This window comes from Macaca thibetana, chromosome 3 (genome assembly GCF_024542745.1).
Source record: "Macaca thibetana thibetana isolate TM-01 chromosome 3, ASM2454274v1, whole genome shotgun sequence".
Classification (NCBI taxonomy): domain Eukaryota; kingdom Metazoa; phylum Chordata; class Mammalia; order Primates; family Cercopithecidae; genus Macaca; species Macaca thibetana.
The window spans coordinates 95,671,507-95,690,450 of NC_065580.1; the positions used below are offsets into that span (position 1 = coordinate 95,671,507).

The window sequence follows — 18,944 nt, forward strand, 5'->3', positions numbered from 1 at the left end:
CTCAATGGGTGCTGTTTTAAGTCCTCTGCCTTTTCTAGAGGATGTGCTGATTCCTTGCTGCTAAGAAATGATCCTTAATGTGTAACTAGACTTAAGATGCAACAAACATGTTTACTTTTGCCTTCTTTAAACTGTTGGAGTTATATTTTAGTTTAAAATTTAAAAAGTTTTAAGGTTATTAACTGAGCCTTAAGTGTACAGTATAAAACAAGAAGGTCTTTTTGTTGTGCTGGTGGTGTTTATTGTTGTTTTGGTCTAAGAATTTAAAATTAATTATGCACAAATGTGGGGTATTTTCTGCCCTCTAGTGGTTAAAAGTAATTTTGCAATATTGGTTACATCTTTGTGCTTTCAATTACAAAGGAGGAAGCTAGGTGATATTTTAAAAGCAGTTTGCAAATTATGTTGGTGCATTGCTGTAGCTAATTATTGTTGTTGCATATTTTAAGAAAGAGAAACAATAGTTTTATGTTTTATTAACCACAATATACCAATGCTTAGAAATCTGGCAAGAAGGGAAATAAATTTTAAGATAAGATAATTTTTCTTCAGGATTAAAATAATATTTCTCTACTTCTACAAAGAGAGGATTAATTTGACATTAATCTAGTTATAATTTAATTCCGCTCCTGATTCTAATCGTGATTTTCCTGTTTAGCTTCTTTCATACTTTAGTTCCTATATTTAGGAAGAGAATAATGGGTGATAATACTTTCTATTTCCTAAGCTACACATAGGATTATACGTATCACATTCGTGTTATATTATGAAAGGAAAACGCTGTGGCATGTTTTATGAGCAATTATTTTTATTAGTTATTCTTGGGCATCTATTTCACTAATTATTATTATTATATATTCTAAGATATTAAGTGCAAAGGTTCTAAATTTTATTGACTGCAATGTAAAAAGATCAGGGAAGCAGATGAGAAGCAAAGTACAAATAGGCTATTAGGAAGAATGTGAAGGAGCCCAGAAGGTCAAAGAAAAGTGCTATAAAATAGCAGATGAGTGGTTGTTGACCATTCTTCATTTCTTAGGAAAATTAAACTAATCAACTCTTCGTTTTCATTACTGTGCTGAAATTAATGTCTGTCCATCTCTGACTGCTAACAGAAACCTTTGCTGTCTCAGGCATTTCCAAAGAAGCAGTCGCTGTGGTCTCAGGTGAATCTAATACATTATAAACTGGTGAGATGATAAAAGAGTTCAGGAGAGAAAAAGATTAGCAACAACTACCCCCTTTTAAGACAGGCTTAACGGCGCTGTAGGAAAAATTTAAAGTTCTGGTGAAAAATGTGGCATTACTAAATAAGAGTCTGTCATTTATAAATCCTTATTTTTCTCATAGGATTTGTGTGTGTGTGTGTGTGGTGTGTGTGGGGTAGCTAAAATAGCACTTAAACTTTGGGTGTGATTTTGTAGGTATTAATAGTGTGAGCATAATTAGTGAATAGCATCAGACTATGTAAAAAGGCAAGTGAAATGTACTTAATGCCACTGAATTTTACACATCAATATGGTTACAATGGTCAACTTTATGTTATATATATTTTACTACAATTTAAAAAATTTGAAAAGGGCAAATGAAATCTTTCTGATTTTTAATATTTCTAGCAATGGTGAATAAAATGTACAACATCTAATAAACATTTCAGGAACTCTGGGGCACTTAATAAGAAATCCAAGTAAACACTGGATATAATAAAGAGGGACAAATGCTCACCACATACTATTTTCCGAATACAGGCCTGACTCCAAGAAGCAAGTGATTCTGTTTTCCACAGAGCATTCAGCTTCGCACGCCCATCTGAGTGAGAGGGAGGGGACGGCTGCTACGATTCATGCCAGTGCGCAGGAGCAAACTTACTTCTGATTGATTTTAATTCCTTTACTGCTTTGTCCTAATTCATAAGTGAGATCTGTAGCAGACCGCAAATAAGCCAGGGAGGCAAGACCCATCCAGGCAGAAGTTTACCTACTGACTGCCTTTGCCTTCACTCCATTTGCCATGACTGCATATTTCAGTGGCTCTCTGGATGGCTGCAATTTCCTTTTATTAAAACAAAATTAAAAAAAGAAAAAGAGATGGAATCTCACTATGTTGCCCAGGCTGGTCTCGAACTCCTGGTTTCAAGTGATCTACCCAACAGCCTCCCAAAGTGCTGGGACTACAGGCATGAGCCACCATGCCTGGCTTGGACCACTTCAGTTTTACTACTGAAGCAGAAACTGACAGTCACATTTTATCATCAACAATAGCACCTTGTTTGCTAAAGGATAAAAATCAAGAAACATGACTTGCTCCTTGAGAGTCCAAGATAAAAGTGGTCAGGTTTGTATTCTGTGATGCTTTTACCTTTTACAATCACTCATGACTGGTAAGGTAGGCATCTCCTGGCCTGCTGTAGAAGTAGATACCTTAAAGAACAACTAAACTAAAGCTCTTCAGGAATCTATGGTCCTTCTTTCTTCCCATTCTTCCTCCCTTCCCCTCTCTTCCTTCTTCTCCCTCTTCGTACCTTGCCTCCTCTCTTCCTTTCTCCGCCGCCGCTCCTGCCTGCCTCCCTTTCTTCTAAAATCTTTATATAGTGTTTTAAAATGCCAGGGATTTACTCCTGGGCTTCAGTGTATCTATTTTTTTCTTATTTAAACATAATTCAATGCATGTTTCCTGAATGCTTATTATGCTGCAGGGTTGGATGGCAGGTGGTTGTGTGGTAGTGAACAGGGCAGTGGATGATGGTTCAGAAGAGAAACACTTAAAAATCAGACCTTGGTTGAACCCACTTGTTAGCTCTCATTTCTTGGGAAAGTTCTTTCTGAGCTCAGTTCTCATGCATAAAAATGACTATTAACAGAAGTGGTTAAAATAGCCCTAAATGCTTAAATATGTAGTTATCATAACAATTAATAATCACTATTATTATTAAGCTGGGGGGAGGGGGGTCAAAGATGATTACAGGAGTCTAGTGCAGTGGTTTCTAATTAAGGATGACCCCCCACTCCACCCTCAGGAGCATTTGGCAATGTCCGGAGATATTTTTGGTTGTCACAATAGGTGAATGATCCTACTGGCCTCTGGTGGTTAGAGGCTTCTGATGCTGCTAAGCATCCTACGATACACCAGGAAGTCCCCACAACAAAGAATGACACAGTCCCAGATGTCCATAGAACCACTGTTAACCCTGGTTTAGTGAAGAAAAACCATTAATATATGTTTCATATTTTCTACAACAAAGCAGTGAGCACGTTTGGGGGGGGGACCCATTAAGTTGTCCACTTGATATTCATGGTCTTTTTTCATATAATGGTGGTTGAGACAATGCGCCTAATGGAGAAACGACATTTCCCAGTCTCACCTGCAGAGTGGGGTGATCAATTACTTGAAAGAGGAAGTAGTCAGATGGTGCACTTTATTTATTTTATTTTATTGTAAGTTCTGGGATACATGTGCAGAACGTGCAGGTTTGTTACATAGGTATATATATGCCATGGTGGTTTGCTGCACCCGTCAACCCGTCATCTAGGTTTTAAGCCCTGCGTGTGTTAGCTATTTGTCCTAATGCTCTCCTTCCCCTTGCTCTCCACCCCACTGGATGGTGCTCTTTAAACAGGCTTTTTTTTTTTTTTTTTTGAGACGGAGTCTCGCTGTGTCACCCAGGCTGGAGTGCAGTGGCACGATCTCGGCTCACTGCAAGCTCCGCCTCCCGGGTTTACGCCATTTCTCCTGCCTCAGCCTCCGAGTAGCTGGGACTACAGGCGTCCGCCACCACGCCCGGCTAGTTTTTTTTGTATTTTTAGTAGAGACGGGGTTTCACCATGTTAGCCAGGATGGTCTCGATCTCCTGACTTCGTGATCCACCCGCCTCGGCCTCCCAAAGTACTGGGATTACAGGCTTGAGCCACCGCGCCAGCACCCCTTTACCCGGCCCCTTTGTTTCTACTGCCTGGAAAGGGACGTGCCGGCCTGGTGGAGCCGTGTACTTGGGCCGGTGCAGCAGCAGGATGGGAGGGTCCGGATCCTGGATGAGGGTGTGGAATTCCCATGCCAGCCCAGAACTGCTTCCTTCCCGACCATTTGGTGTGAGGAGAAAAAAAAGTTTCTCTTGGTTAAAACAGTGTTATTTAGGTTTTTATTATATGCAGTTGCATCCAAATTTGACCTATGTCTCAAAGGATTTTGATTGGTAGAAAAAAGACCTTTGAGCTGAAGGAACTAGCAGGAACGAAGGCACGGAAATGTGAAAGTGCATGTTTTCAGGAAATAACTTGTGGATTGGTGTGTTAATTATGTAATAAGAAAACTTGGGTCACAGAGCCTCACATAATGTTCCCAAGAAGCTCTTCAAGGGGAAAAAAGGAATAAACACACGGAGGGCAACACACTCACCTTCCTTGTCCATTTCATTTTGTTGGTCACAGTCAGGTGAACACTGACCTTTCATTTTTCTCACTGAGAAATTTGTCCCAGAGTCAATACTTTTTTTTTTCCTTTTTGTATTTCTCAAGGTCATTGTCATAGTGTGATGTATGAAATGCGGACCTGAGAGCACGTGAAAGCCACCTTCCATGAAAACCCTTGCTGTGTGTTGGTGTGTCCCATCCCAGCGTCCCTCTGAAGCCCCGCACTCTGCTGCCTTCACAGGCCAGCTGAAGCTTGGGTTAGGACCAGTCCAGAGGGAATTTCCTTGGGAAAGGGAAGTGTTGGAAGAGAAGAGAAGGGTGGAATGGATATTTGGAAGGAAGTGCCTGGAAAAGCACATTAAGGAGAAAAACACAATGACCACCTCACTTCTATTTTATCCCACTGTCAATGCCAGTATTTGGAGGAAGTTCAAGCTAAATTACTGAAATGATTTTGATTGTTCTGGTATTGTGTTCTCAACACCTAAATGGCCAGTCAGATAACATTATTCGTCTGTAAGTTGGATTAGATATTAACTTAAAATAATTCTAGACATAATATTTTATTATAGTGATTCTTAAACTTTATGGGTTTACAAACTCCTTTGAGAATCTCCACAAGAATTATGAACTCTCTCTCCAGAAAAATATATATATACGCTTATGGATTCAGACAAAACATCATTTTAGCAGCCGTGAGCATTCCGCTTAAGGAGAGATTCATCTTTGTTGCAAAGGATGTGAAAAGTGAAGTTTTAACCAAAACCCCCAAAACTAATAGATATACAATTATCTATTAGTTGTCTAATAGTGAAGTCAGATCACTATTTGCAGACTTTCTAAAGGATGTGGTTGGAAACTGGTTCCACCAGTCCTCATTTCCTTCGCTGACTTGGAGACAATAAACGGATAGTGTTTGGGTTCAGGAGAGATTCCTTTGGAGAGAGCTGTTACATTGTCGCTGTGAGCTGGTACCTGTGTCCCTGCCCAGGGGTCTGGAATTACTGCTTCCTCACCCTTCATCAGGGAGGGGCTTCCACAGGATAAGGAAATGTATTCTATGAGGTTGAGAAAAACAAAAGCCAAAAAGGCTGAAGAGCCTGGGGGCAGCAGGACAGAGGAGCCATTTGGGATCACAGCCAGGTGTGGAGGGTGAGCTGCGCACAACCAGCCACAGGCTGCGGCAGGCAGAGAGTTACTGGAGATGTTTCAAGTCCTATTCAGGAGGACCCCGGAAGAGAAATAAGCATGTATGGAGTGGATGCCCATGCCCCAGGGCTGAGGGCTGAGGCCACGGTGGGGCCTGGAAGGTTTCACAGTACGACAGAATGGCAGGGAGAGGGTCCGGTAATGGTTGGCAGCGCCATCCCCTGAGTCCTGAGAGTGAGTCCCTTCAGGTGAGAACTACCTCATCCCCTCTCCTCTCATCCCAAATTCTCTTAACTCCCAGTGCAGTCCAAAAAGGCAGCCAGGGAGAGAAGCAGCAGATGAGGGTGGAAGAGAGAACAGAAGCCAACCACGGTCCTGTCTCCAGACTTAGGCCTCAACAAGGGAAGGGTGCAGAATGAATGTATGAGCAGCTGAACGCAGGCTGAAAGGTTGATGACAATGGAATTGAGACTGTGTGTTTTTGACTCAGAGAGGCCAAAGGCTTGCCATTACTTAAGAGAGAGGTGAAGTTCATGGCATCTGGCCAAGTTTTCACTGAGGGTCAGAGGAAGATTTCTGCACACCCTCTTCCCCATCCCTTGTATTAGAAAGCGGCAGTGGGGCACAAAAATAAATTTGCATTTTGAGCACACTTCATGAATCATACAGTTGTATTTGATACCCACTGTAGGATGGAAGCAGACCTCGGAGGTCTGCATGAAGCTGGCTTTTGGGTTTGATGTAGAAAATGGAAGCTGCTCTGATTAACAAACACGGGTGTTGTGGGATCCAGCAGGGCTGAGTCTGGGGGAAGCAAGACAGGCTACATGATATGCAGGGTTCAGTGCAAATATAAATGTGGGGCCCCTTGAAATACTTAAGAAATTCAAGACAATGACAGCAGAGCACTGAGCCAAGCATGGGGCTTTGTGTGACTGCAGGGATTGCACACCCATGAAGCCACTCTGGAGTGAATAACAGAGGTCAGAGAGGAGGGGAACTTGCCAGTGGTCCAGTTAATGAGGGACCCGGAAGAGGCCTGATGGAGACTTTCCCGGTGAAATGCTGCACCATGCAATCCCGCAAATCCTCTGCAAAATCGCAAGCTCCACATTGAGTTACGTGAGTGGGGTTCTTATGGAAGCCAGTGAAGGAGCCGGTGTGGTGGCACAACAGAATAAGCCAAGCAGATGAGGGGACAGCCAACAGTTGGCTATTCAGCTAACATTTCCCGTAGATTAGGGGCTTAGGTAAAGAACCCATTTTTATAACAAGAAGTTTCCCTGTGTCATACACTCTCACAGGACCAGGTGGTCTTTTATTTATTAGTGTAGCAGGATGTTGCAGGACACTCTCTCTATCACTCAGAATTGGCAACTGCGGACCACAGCTGGAGGTGTACAGAGAGGCTAAATACTTTAGAAGAGATGCTAAGTAAAGAGAACCGTGGATGGCAGGAGCCAGACACCCGCTCGTGGTTTGCTAAGACCTGGCAGAGCCACAGCAGCCCTCCCTGCCTTGGCCGTGCCCTTCCAACATGTGCAGGTATGAGAGTCTGCCCTGGAGGGGGCCTGCTGCAGTTGCTGCTCCCCCAAGAAGCCAAGTAAGAGTGGTTCCTAGAAAACCACTTCTAGAATATGGGGTTTTGACAGGCGCACTGCATGCTACTTCTGACTGGCTGCTTGCTTAGGCAGTAGACTTATGACCGGCCTGCCCCCTCCTAAACAGGGATAAGAGGGGTGGAGACAATGGGGGGCAGTGGAGTGGCAACCTGCAGTCCACCCTTGGGCTGGCTGGGATGTCTGCATTCTCTATGCATCAAGCGGGCACTGGGAGGGTGGCTGGCTTGAGCTTTTCTGTCTGGCAATAAAAACTATGGGGAGAACAGATGAGACGGGGGTAGCTGGAAGAGATCAAGTAGCACCCAGAGCCCCCAGGTAGGTGACCTGTGTGAAGGCCCCTGCAAGTCTTCCCGAAGAATGCTTTTGTAGAAGCAGCAACTTTATATAGAGAGGAGGAGACCGTTTCTCTTGACCATCCCCACTATCCCCATTCCTCCTGTGCCCTGGAGAAGATAGGAGGGGAGATTGTTTTTCAGAGCCTACCATGTTCCCTCCCAGCACCCTACCTCTCAGGCGAGAAAGGGGAGGAAGGGAGAAAGAGCAGACCTGCCCCTTTCCCACTTTAGGCCTTTCCTCCAGCCCAGCCAGACATGGGGGTGGGTGGGGACATTTTATTTTTGGATATGAGGTTGGCGTCTTCAACTGGACTTGACAAAGTTTTTTAATATCAGGAAGTGACTGAGGGAGTTATGCAGTATGTCCAGGGTATCGTTAAGGGAACTTTGATCAGCAGGGGCAGGAGATTCAACACAGCCCAGCGGGGGGCACAATGGGAGAAAAATAAAACCATTTCCTGTGTGCGCCCAGTGGAGTTGAGACTGTTCAATAAACTAGTTATATCTGATTAAGGACTTCATATCCTCAGGATTAAAGGCAGGTCACTGTGCATTTGTGTTGTGGGGTACTGAATTTATAAATTCTTAGTTGAGAAATAGCCAGATCTTTTTGCAAACCAAAAACTTGAAATGTTAAATGAGGAGAAAAGAAACTCACCAGAAGCAAATTTCTGGATGTAGACAGAGGAGACACTAAAAGAGGTAAGTCATAGTTTCCTTTTTCTTTTATCTCCCTAAAGTCTAAGAGTTTTTATTTTGTAGTATTACATGACATTTACATTTCAATTGATCACAGATTCATTAACATTTGACATGATAGAAAGGGTGTACAGAAACATGTTTATAAGTGATTTGTAATCCTTGTTCACTTATTTGTCAACCATGTTATTCTGGAAAATTATTTAATTTCCATCATAATGTTTTTCACGGTGCTCTTCTGTTTAATTTTCTTTTAATTAAGTGTAACTGTGTCTATGATTTTTATATAGGGTAGTGAGGAGGGTCTTCTGTCTCTCTCTCTCAATTACCAGAGATTTCTAAAGCATTTGCAATGCTCTTTTTTATTCAGACAAAAATCCTTTTAACTTTACATAACAAATATGCTTTAAATTTTTACAACTTTCAAGATACTATTATAGTCGTACTGACAAGGAAAAATTGCCGTTGATGATCCATAGCTGATGAAATGTAAGTAGCTGCTCTTCCTTGTGGTCTTCGCTATAGAGCCATTTGTAGATTACAGGCCACAGCTTTAGGGACAGGCTCCAGGTTTCTTATTTTTCTTGTTTCAATTCTGCATCATCCATTTTCTGGAATACCAGTCTCCTAAAATGTAAGCAGTGCAAAATGTTTTCACCCATCAGAACAACAGCATGCAAGAGTCCATACAAATACAAGCCATAGTCCTAACTGCCTAATTATACTTGAGTTGAATTGTGTTGCACTTGACATGAGTGAGATATTGGGGAGATGCTGAATCTGTGATGGGCACTCAGGCCCAAACACTTATCATTGATTCATCTCTCTCCCTCCATACCGCCCCACTCCCAACATCTGATTAGCTGTCAATTGTGCCACTGTATGACACCCGAGAACCTCAGCAGAAATGTCAGCGGTTCTCCCTCTCCTGATGAATGGTGCCCCAAGTCCTTGTCCAGGTCCTCAATATCTGCGCTCTCTGCTCTTACTCTGTCTAGCCTTCTTTCTCTCCTCTTCGCATACATTTTGCTCTTGCCAAAGGGTGCCTCGGCTGTTCTTGGCTCACCTTGCTTTAGTGCCTAAAAATGACCTCCCTCTTCCCACCAGTCTCCGAATGTTCAAGAGAAAGCTGCTTCTCAAAGGCAGGTTTCCACATACAGAAACATCCTCTTTTTTTCTGACCTTTCTGACTCTGCAGGACCTTATTAGTGCCTCTCTTATTTCATTTATTCTGTCAAATATTGAGGGCTTACTATGTGGCAGACACAGTTCTTAGGCTCTGGGGAAATGGCAGTGGACTAAAATTATGGGATTTGTAGGACCGAAATTCTAATAAAGGCAATGCACCCTAAATATATGTCAGATAGGGATAAGTCACATGGAAAAGAAATGGAAAAGACATGGACCCTAAATATATGTCAGATGGGGATAAGTACCATGGAAAAGAACAAACCTGGAGTGTCCTGAGAAGGTCTCTCAGATAAGGTGACACAGTCTGCCACTGTACTTTCTTCAAGTCTTAACTAAAGCATCATGTTCTACTTCATATAAAAAAAATTTTTTTTAAGCATACACTCTCTACTGTAAAATAATAGGTGGGTAGCTTATTAATTTTTAAATCTTACATTCTGATGTGTACATAGGAGATAATACATATTTCTTAATTAATATAAATAATGATTATAACAGAGTTTATAAGATGAGATCCAGAAAAAAGAAAACACTTTGATTGAAAGTCAGGAAAGAAAACCTGCTGCATTTGAGACCTGGGTTATTGAGATGGGGTCCTTTACACCTGAATGACTCTCTCCTGTGAGGCTTTTTATGTGGGAGAGGTCCCATGTCAGACAATATCCTGTCATTGCATGGACTTAGTGAGCAGCTATAGGATAATGAGACTGATGCTCATCTGTGGCTTAGGGGAAGCCATCTTATGATTTTATACCTTGAGCCATGCTTATTATACCTGGCCTTCTATAGTTCCCAATGTACAGGTATTCAGTTCCTTGTGTCTTTGCCTCTCTCTCCTTCTAGGAAACTTACTGTCTTAGAAACTTATGTTGAAAAGGTGTAGTCATTTTTAAAGTTTCTAGACCACCTCTATATAACTGCCCATGCACTTTGACTGGTTTTCAGGTATTTACCTTGATCGTTTTTGATCGGGATTCTGGATTTCTTGGTGCTGGCAGGTCATGGAGTAAAATAAGTCATTGGCACATGGTGAATGCAAGGATCCTTGACATAAATCACTCAGCGTCCTGCAGACACTTTTGGCTGTTGTCGTTCTCCCAAACCTTTGGGGCAGGTTAAGAATCCGTCTCACGAGGCTCACCTCCATATTTCTTCCAGATCTCAGAGGCAGGTTGGCTGTTGCTCCAGCGCTTCTTTCTTCTTCAGTGGTCCTCCCAAATCTCAATGGCAAGTTGGTGACTGAGTGTGGCATTTTGTTGACTGCAGGTGTACTCATCTTAATGACATTTTTTGGTCCCCAATCTTTTAATTCCTCAAAATTGAGGCTTCTTTCCCTTTTTGGGTAGCCTCTAGGCTATAATTAGAAATAACCATTACAATAACATACTGTTTTTATAAGCAATAGATTTAAGCCCCCAATTAACTGAAATCTAGACTTTAATCTGCAGAATTGTTAAAGCTATAAACAAAATTTGTGTTCTTATGTGCAGAATTTTTTAATAAATAATTTGTGTTAAGCTTTTTAAAGCAATCTAGTTTCTCTGTCCCTAGACTATTGTAAGACAACCATAAAATATTTATAAAATATATATAGTGAATACAACAATGAGTTCAAGCAGCAGGAACATAATGAAGTTCTGAAATGAGGCAAAAGTTTATTTTACTGCAGTTATTCTCTTTTGTTTTTTTTTTGATTCATATTGTTTATGGAATATTTTATATATTTTTGTAATTTGATTTTGGAGAAACTTCCCACTCCTTTTTCATGGTTCTCTTTAAAGGCCAAAGTGGCACATGGAAACATGGTACATCGAAACAGAGATGCCGGCCAGTTTTTGGGGTATAGTTGTAGGAGGCCCAGTGAATTTCTTTTTTTTATTCCATCTTACTGAGGGTTCCACTCTAAAGCTTTCTCAAGAAACCAATTGCATTTTTATTAGAATACAAAATACATTTTTAGTAAAGAACCCATTGGTTTATGGGTTACTGCATCACAAATATGCCAACTTTGTAGGAACCATCTCAAATACAGAGAATATTTAATTAGATTTAGTCTTTACCATAGGAGCTTCTCCATATGGAGATTTTTAAATGATTGTTTTCTGATTATTGCTTGAGTAAAATGAGTATACACACTAATTTCAGCAGATTTGCAAAACATGTAAAAGAACATAAAAACAATTTGCAATTTTACCATCTAGGGGTAGACACTTTATTAAGGTATAGATTTAGTACACATTGGCCAGTTTGTAACTGCTAAGCCCAAAATAAATGTGTTTTTTTTGTTTGTTTTCAGTTTAAAACACTTTGAATGTCCAGCTGAAATGTATCCAAATCTTAGTTCTGCCAACCATTCACTACAAATATGCACTTGTGAGTTGATTGAAAATTATTAATGTGCTGTATGCTTGCTAAGTACCATACTCACCAGTACAATTGTTATGACAGAAGCCAGCCTGATCGCTGCTGTGCTAAATAATACAAGTTACATGTATACATTGTCAGAGGAAGGCTGAAGTTTGACAATAAAACAGAGTACACACCAACTTACTTCTTACTCTTTACAAAATCATTAGACTTAGGATTAATATTATATAATTAATGCTACTCAGAGAGACTTTAAAAACTTACCTCAGAATATTTGTCATAATTTTCTTTGCTGTGAAGACTGGACATCATTAATTCATCTGCACAAGAAATGTTTGATGTTAACAAGCTTGAAGTGGCTAAAGTCAATAAAATGAATAGTTTTGATGAAATAATTTCCATTTTGTCCAAATCTAAAATTAAGTCTCTATGTGCAGCCCAATGTTTATGAGAGGAGAAAAAAATTGTGGTGTTTTTATATCGTCTAAAAACAAAGGCAAGTTTTTTTTTTAACAGTGAAATCCATCTTACACATTTTAAGTACTAATATTAATTAGAGTGTACAACTAAAATATGCATGTAAGGAATGTGAATAATTCATTCTGGGAAGACAGCAATGCTTGTGCTTGCAAATTCATTAACTTTGAAAATAATTTTCCTCATTATAAAAGAGTTTCTAATTAGGTAAGTTTGGGGCGATAGTAATTAAGATTCCAAACAAACAGAATGCTTCATTTCTCTAAGCTTAAACAAAAAGTATTTTGTTTTTGGTGTTTGTGTCAATTCTTGAGGAAAGGAAAAAGAAGTATTTAATCCATGCTAGCGATGGTTTTTTTTTTTTCTTTAATCTGCACAAAAGAGTCAGGCATAGTATTTTCAAAATGTCAAGCAAAATTAACAATGTGAAAAAATTATAATATCCCAACAAAATGCCATGAATTAGTTTTTTGTAAAATGCTATTTGGTAATTAAAAAGCTTCAGGGGTCAGTGTCAGCTGTAGCGTGAAGGATGTGTATACGAGCAAATACTCGAGAGGCATTTTGACAAACTGGAGTCTCAAGAGAAGCTGGAGGCAGTCAGACCCTCTGTATTTGCTCTAGGGGTCTTATTTTGTAAAGCTGTGTAAATCACCAAAATTTTCTTTCCATCAAGATGCTGCATCCTTCCTTCCCTCTCAAAGTCCTTAGGAAGATGAGCAGGGGCCTGGTAAGTCATATACATGCTAATTTTGTTGGTCCCAGGACACATATTATTTAGGTAATCACGTATTGCCAAAGGCATGCTGACATCATGGCATTAAAAGAGAATTTACAGAAATAAATGCGTATTTACTGAAATGCCAAAGCGAATCTCTTTTGGAGCAGCTGATTTTTCTTAAATATCTGCCGTATCACTAGACTGCCTGGGTTCTAGAGACACCTTTACTTGTTCCCACCAGTCCCTCAGCCCTTTCAGGAGAAAAAGACTTGCATGGATTTCCAACAGTCCAGCTACTTCTAGACACAGACAGTTAGAGGTAATTCACAAAGAGTCGTAAAATTCCTCTGTTGTGTCTAGCACTGGGCCACCTCTCACATCTCTCACGAACCTACCGTATGTAATTTGAGACATGAGATGGCAGAAGTGAAGATCTTTCTTCGTATTGATCTCCAGAACAAGCCAGAAAGTTGAAAAACCACAGTGGGTGAACTCTTGTGATACAAACTTGCCTGTGGTCTCTCTTAAGGCATTTGACATCATTGGCTTCATTTGTTTTGGTCTGTGGTAGCCAAGAACCCCACAGTAGGAGGCAATTAATTCAATTCATAGTCTAGTGTTAATTTTGTAATGCCATTATTGGATTATTTGGGTTTAATTTCCCTGAGGATTTAATACATTCCTCTTCCAAATTGTTCTTTTGCAAAATGCTGATGGAATTTCTGTGTGTGTGTGTGTGTGTGTGTGTGTGTGTGTGTGTGTAGTCAGTAGATCCAAACTTTTGAGAAATGGATGAATCAAGGGGCAAGTTTTATTGACTGAATTCATACCCCAGAAAAAGCAGAAGGCATCAGCCTGGGTCTTTTTCAAAATATATTTTTATCTAGTTGTCATTTTCAAATAAAATGCAAATTTAGCAGCTCACCAGTTTTCAGTGCTGCTACTTGGGGTGTTGGCATATCCATTAGAGTTTTCCTGATTACAGTCAGCATCCACATATGACTAATTGCTCCCTGCCTTCACCAGGTTGGGTCTCCAAGTTTGGAAGGTAATTAGAATTCTCTTATTAATATGGGGCTTGGACCAGGCATGTGGCTCATGCTTGTAATCCCAGCACTTTGGGAGGCTGAGGTGGGCAGATCACCTGAGGTCAGGAGTTTGAGACCAGCCTGGTCAACATGCTGAAACTTCATCTCTATTAAAAATACAAAAATTAGCCAGGAGTGGTGGCACATGCCTGTAATCCTAGCTACTCGAGAGGCTGAGGCAGGAGAATCGCTTGAGCTCAGGAGGCGGAGGTTGCCGTGAACTGAGATCACACCATTGCACTCCAGCCTGGGTGACAGAGTGAGACTCTATCTCAATAAAAAGAAAAAACAAACAAAACAAACAAACAAACAAAATGGGGCTTGGCTCTTTTCAATTATATCTTCATTTAACTTTGATAGTGTTAACAGATATAGAACATATACAGTATGAAATCACCATAAATCTTTTGTTGAAATGTGCTACTGTATACATACATACAGATTAATTGGTTTAGGATCTCTTGATGAGACATATAAGCATATGAAAAATTAAAAAAAAATCTGTCTCTCGGACTTGTGACATTTAAATACACGCTTCATTTGCTAAGATTTTAGTGGCTTTAGGACTACTCAATTCTAAGCCTATCTCTCCAGCCTGGTCACTTCTCTTGAGCTTTTGAACCCCCCAGACACTCAGCTTCCTACCAGACAGTGCTGTTTGGACATCCCACAAGCATTTCAAGTTCAGTATGTCCGAAATGGAATTTATCTTTTCCATACCTATTTTTCCTCCTATGTTTCTCATTATGATGAATAGTACTGCATCAGTCAGGGTCCAATCAGGAGACAGAAAACACACAGTAACTTGAACAGAAAGTGATTAATATAAATAATTATTAATCATAACAGGAAATTAACTATAAAGGGGTGAAGAATACACTACAGTTGAGAGACAATATCCAAGGAAAGAACAAGCTGGTTGGAATTTAGATCATATTGGAGAAAGTGTGATGGCAGGGAGGTTTGCTGTGTTGCTCCAGGCCAGAACTTATCTGTAGTCTCAAGCAGGAGACCTTTTGGAATGTAGGTAGGCCAAGCAACTTCTAGAATATCTGTGAGACTCCTAGGAATCTCTCACTGAAACCTGATGGGGGTGAGCACCATTGGATGACCCCACATGCACTACTGGCCACTGCACACAGAGAAGCAAGCAAGTGGATGCAGGATTAGATCAGGAAAAGTACCTCTTTGCTTTAGTAACCCTTCAGTACCTTCTACTGACAGAACTTAAAATTATCCCTTATGCAAAGGAGAAATGCTTACTGGGTCCATCTCCCTTATCTCGAAGCACGCATTGAAGGGTAGATGTGGAGCTGAGCAGCAACAGGTCTATAACTGGCAAGGTTACTATCATCCATTCATTTATCCAGGCTAAATTCCCTTGTGAGATCCCTATTTCCTCCTTTTTCCTCCCACATCTTATTCTACAGTTGATGATAATTGTGTTTCTAGTTTCAGACTGTTACACTCAATAATAATAAAAGCCAATTTTTTAAAGCATTTATCATGTTCCACAAATTCTTCTAAGTATTTTGTGAATTAACTCACTCATCTGTCATAATAATCCCATGAACAGCTACTACTATTGTGCCTGCTCTTCAGAAAGGGAGACTGAGGTGCAGAGGGATTAAACAACTTTCCCTGTAAGTGTCAGAACCAGGGTATGAACACAAGCAGTCTGAACTTAATGACTATACTAGTCTGCCTGATAAAGTCTGTTCTCTTCCAACTTCTAAATGGCTCTTAAATCTGCTTGCTTCTTTCCACTCCCATGGCCATAACTCAGTTTGTCATTTTTCTCTTGCCTAGATCCTTTTCTTGATCTTTTCCAATTCTTTCTCCATGGCGCAATCAGACAAATTTTTTTTTTTTGAGATGGAGTCTTGCTCTGTTGCCCAGGTTGGAGTACAGTGATGTGATCTCGGCTCACTGCAACCTCCGCCTCCTGGGTTCAAGGGATTCTCTTGCCTCAGCCTCCCAAGTAGCTGAGACTACAGGCACGTGTCACCACGCCTGGCTAATTTTTCGTATTTTTAGTAGAGATGGGGTTTCACTATGTTAGCCAGGATGGTCTCGATCTCCTGACCTCGTGATCCACCCTCTTTGGCATCCCAAAGTACATTTATGACTTTCCTTCTTAATGTCTTTCAGTTGTTTCCCATTTCCCTCAGAATCACTCAGGTTGCCTACCCTTCATGATCTGTACTCTGTTTATCTCTGTTTATTTGCCCGCATGGACTCTTGACACCCCCTACCAGCTCCTTGCTTGATGATGAACTTCTTTCTGTTCCTCCAAATAGATGAGCTTTCTCTCACCTCCAGGCCTCTGCCCATGATTTTCCGGTGCATGTAACGTTTGTCCACTGGCCACTCTCCTTCTCACACCTATTCACTGTTTGGGCCTCAGCTGAGGTATGATATGTTGTGAAAAGTCTCTCTTGACTTCTATTTCTAAGAGATAACTGGTTTTTCTTTGCTAATCATTGCTCTTATCACTCTGACTTGTCCTGAACCATCCATGGCTCCGCAAACTTTGTGAGGGAAGGAGCTTGCTTGTGTAGAACATAGGAGTATTTTCATTGTCTATTGCACAGATGCCCAGGAAATTTTATTTCTAAGTTAATTGATAATTTTTTATTATTATGTGAAATAGGAGTTACAACTGAAGTTGTTTACTTATTTTTCCCCAGTGTTGGCCTAGGTTTGTGGCTTGTTGTGAAATCATAATGTCTTAACATTATCTTTTTGGGATTTCACATTGAAGACTTTCCCAGACTGAGCTCCATACAATTAAGTATAAGTAGGTTGAATGTGAATTTTGGTTTTTCTGTTTCCGGCTGAATATGCAGCTCCATAAGTTCAATATGTTCTGATGGATCTTACTGTGTTGATGGCTGTCAGTTTTGCCCAAACACCAGGACAGGTAGGAACAGAGACTGCGCAGTCCCAGGGAGTGCTTCCTGGTGATGCTTCAGGGTCTTCCACCAGGCCCACTTTAGAACAGAAAAGGGTTCTCTGCTTGCTTACCATGTCTCTATGCCCACTAGACCCATCCTGACTTCGGGCAGGCAGGTAGAATGGGAATTCAATTTCACCAGTCAGAAAAGGAGCTGACTTAAGTTTGGGTTTTTGACTTTGTAAGGTTCTTGTCTATTTGCACTTCTAGTAAATATTTAAAGTAAGAGGTTTTGTGCCATGGGATGCAAGTTTCTACTTAAATCTTTATGTAGAAGGGGCAGCTCACTCTATGCATAGTTCTATGCTTCTTGAGGTCACAGTGAGGGCTACCAAAAGGTGGTTAATTTAATATCTGGAGGAGCCCCATTACGGAGCCCTTCTCCTCAACCCAGCAGCATACTTCCAGGGCACTTGCCTTTTTATAATGTTTATTTCTTCTTTTCCATCTAAGTATAACCTAGTTGTTATAAGGAAGTATTTATAGGCTTTAGAGTCTTATTTTGCATTTCATGTTTGCAAAGTATTTTGCAACCATTTGTGAACTAATTCAGGCCTTCTTTAGAGGCGAGGCGGATGGTAGTATTACCACATAATTCATTTCAGCATAATGTGTGGCAAGGAGAAAGAAATACCTGCCTTTGTTCCAAATAAAAACATCCTATGCAAATTGTAAAAAATTCTTATTAAAAAATGTATGGTAGTACTTTTTGTTTCAGGATTTATGAGTGGCTTGTTAGAATGAGCTTGTCATATTTGGAGAGCAGGATTGTATTTACTTCTCTGCTTTTTACTATGACAGATGATAATGCCAGGGTTTTAGAAGGTGCTGATGTGAATGTAAGACAGAGATTATTCTGCCATCTAGTAAAAGCAGTTGAAATTCATCTCGAGTTGAAGTAACTTAAAGAATCAGTTTGTACAAGAATAAACATTAAATATTTATAAAAATTAATTCACATGATTTACTCTGGAAAATTGAATCAATGGCAAGGTCCCTATATCTAAAGGATGTATTTTAGAGCAATATGTTGAGCAAACATTCAGTATCTCTATTAGATCTTTCAAACAATAGAGAATGGTAGTATTTTTAAAGATTTTTTTAAAGCAATCGTGTAAAGCTGATTAGGAAGGAGGCTCTCTACAGCACAGCTTTCCAATTCAAGCTTTTACTTTTTTTAATGTTTCATTTTTATTGACTTTTTTTTCTCTTGCAGGAAAAATGTGTGATTTTTACTGGCCTGGCAGGGGGTTGTGGTACCTCTTGCCAAAGTGTCAAGAAAACTCAGAATTCTGTACATGAGAGACAAAGACCAGATGTTTAGTTAAAACAACACATAGCTTTTACACAAATATAGGTAATGGAAACCAAAACTTTCCCTCGTATTTTTTTTTTCTTTTTGGCCAGTCTTGCTTTTGATATTTTTAAAATAAGCAAGCAGCCATCTTGTCATTCTAACCTGAGCAGGACAATTTAATTTCTTGTAAAGTGTGTGCTTTTTCAATATCTTGGGGGTTTTTGATTTATCTTTTTTTTTTTTTGAAGGATTCTGCTCTAAAATGTAGAATGTACTCTTCAAGTAATAATTTGCTTTAGCAAAAAACGAAAATTTAAGACTTTGAGTGGTTTAGGAAGGACGTAGCCTAATCCTTAGGCTGCGCTTTTCCATAAGCCTGGCCACATTTTATTTTTATTTATTTATTTATTTATTTATTTATTTATTTATCTATCTGAGACATAGTCTCGCTCTGTCTCCACGCGAGAGTGCAGTGGCACGATCTCAGCTCACTGCAACCTCCACTTCCTGGGTTCAAGCGATTCTCGTGCCTCAGTCTCCCAAGTAGCTGGGACTACAGGCATACACCACCCAGCTAATTTTTGTATTTTTAGTAGAGATGGGGTTTCACCTGTTGGCCAAGCTGGTCTCTATCTC

The 18,944-nt window shown here is 40.3% G+C and overlaps 1 protein-coding gene across 1 annotated transcript; it reads right to left on the bottom strand.

Moving 5' to 3' along the window:
- Positions 1 to 8,231: 8,231 nt before the first annotated feature.
- NPVF (neuropeptide VF precursor) lies at positions 8,232 to 12,218 on the bottom strand. The gene is made up of 3 exons (XM_050785467.1): positions 12,034 to 12,218; positions 10,356 to 10,756; positions 8,232 to 8,838 (listed from the first exon to the last, which is right to left on the bottom strand). The coding sequence occupies exons 1-3, from the start codon at positions 12,169 to 12,171 to the stop codon at positions 8,787 to 8,789; spliced, it is 591 nt and encodes a 196-aa protein (XP_050641424.1). The 5' UTR covers positions 12,172 to 12,218; the 3' UTR covers positions 8,232 to 8,786.
- Positions 12,219 to 18,944: the final 6,726 nt, after the last annotated feature.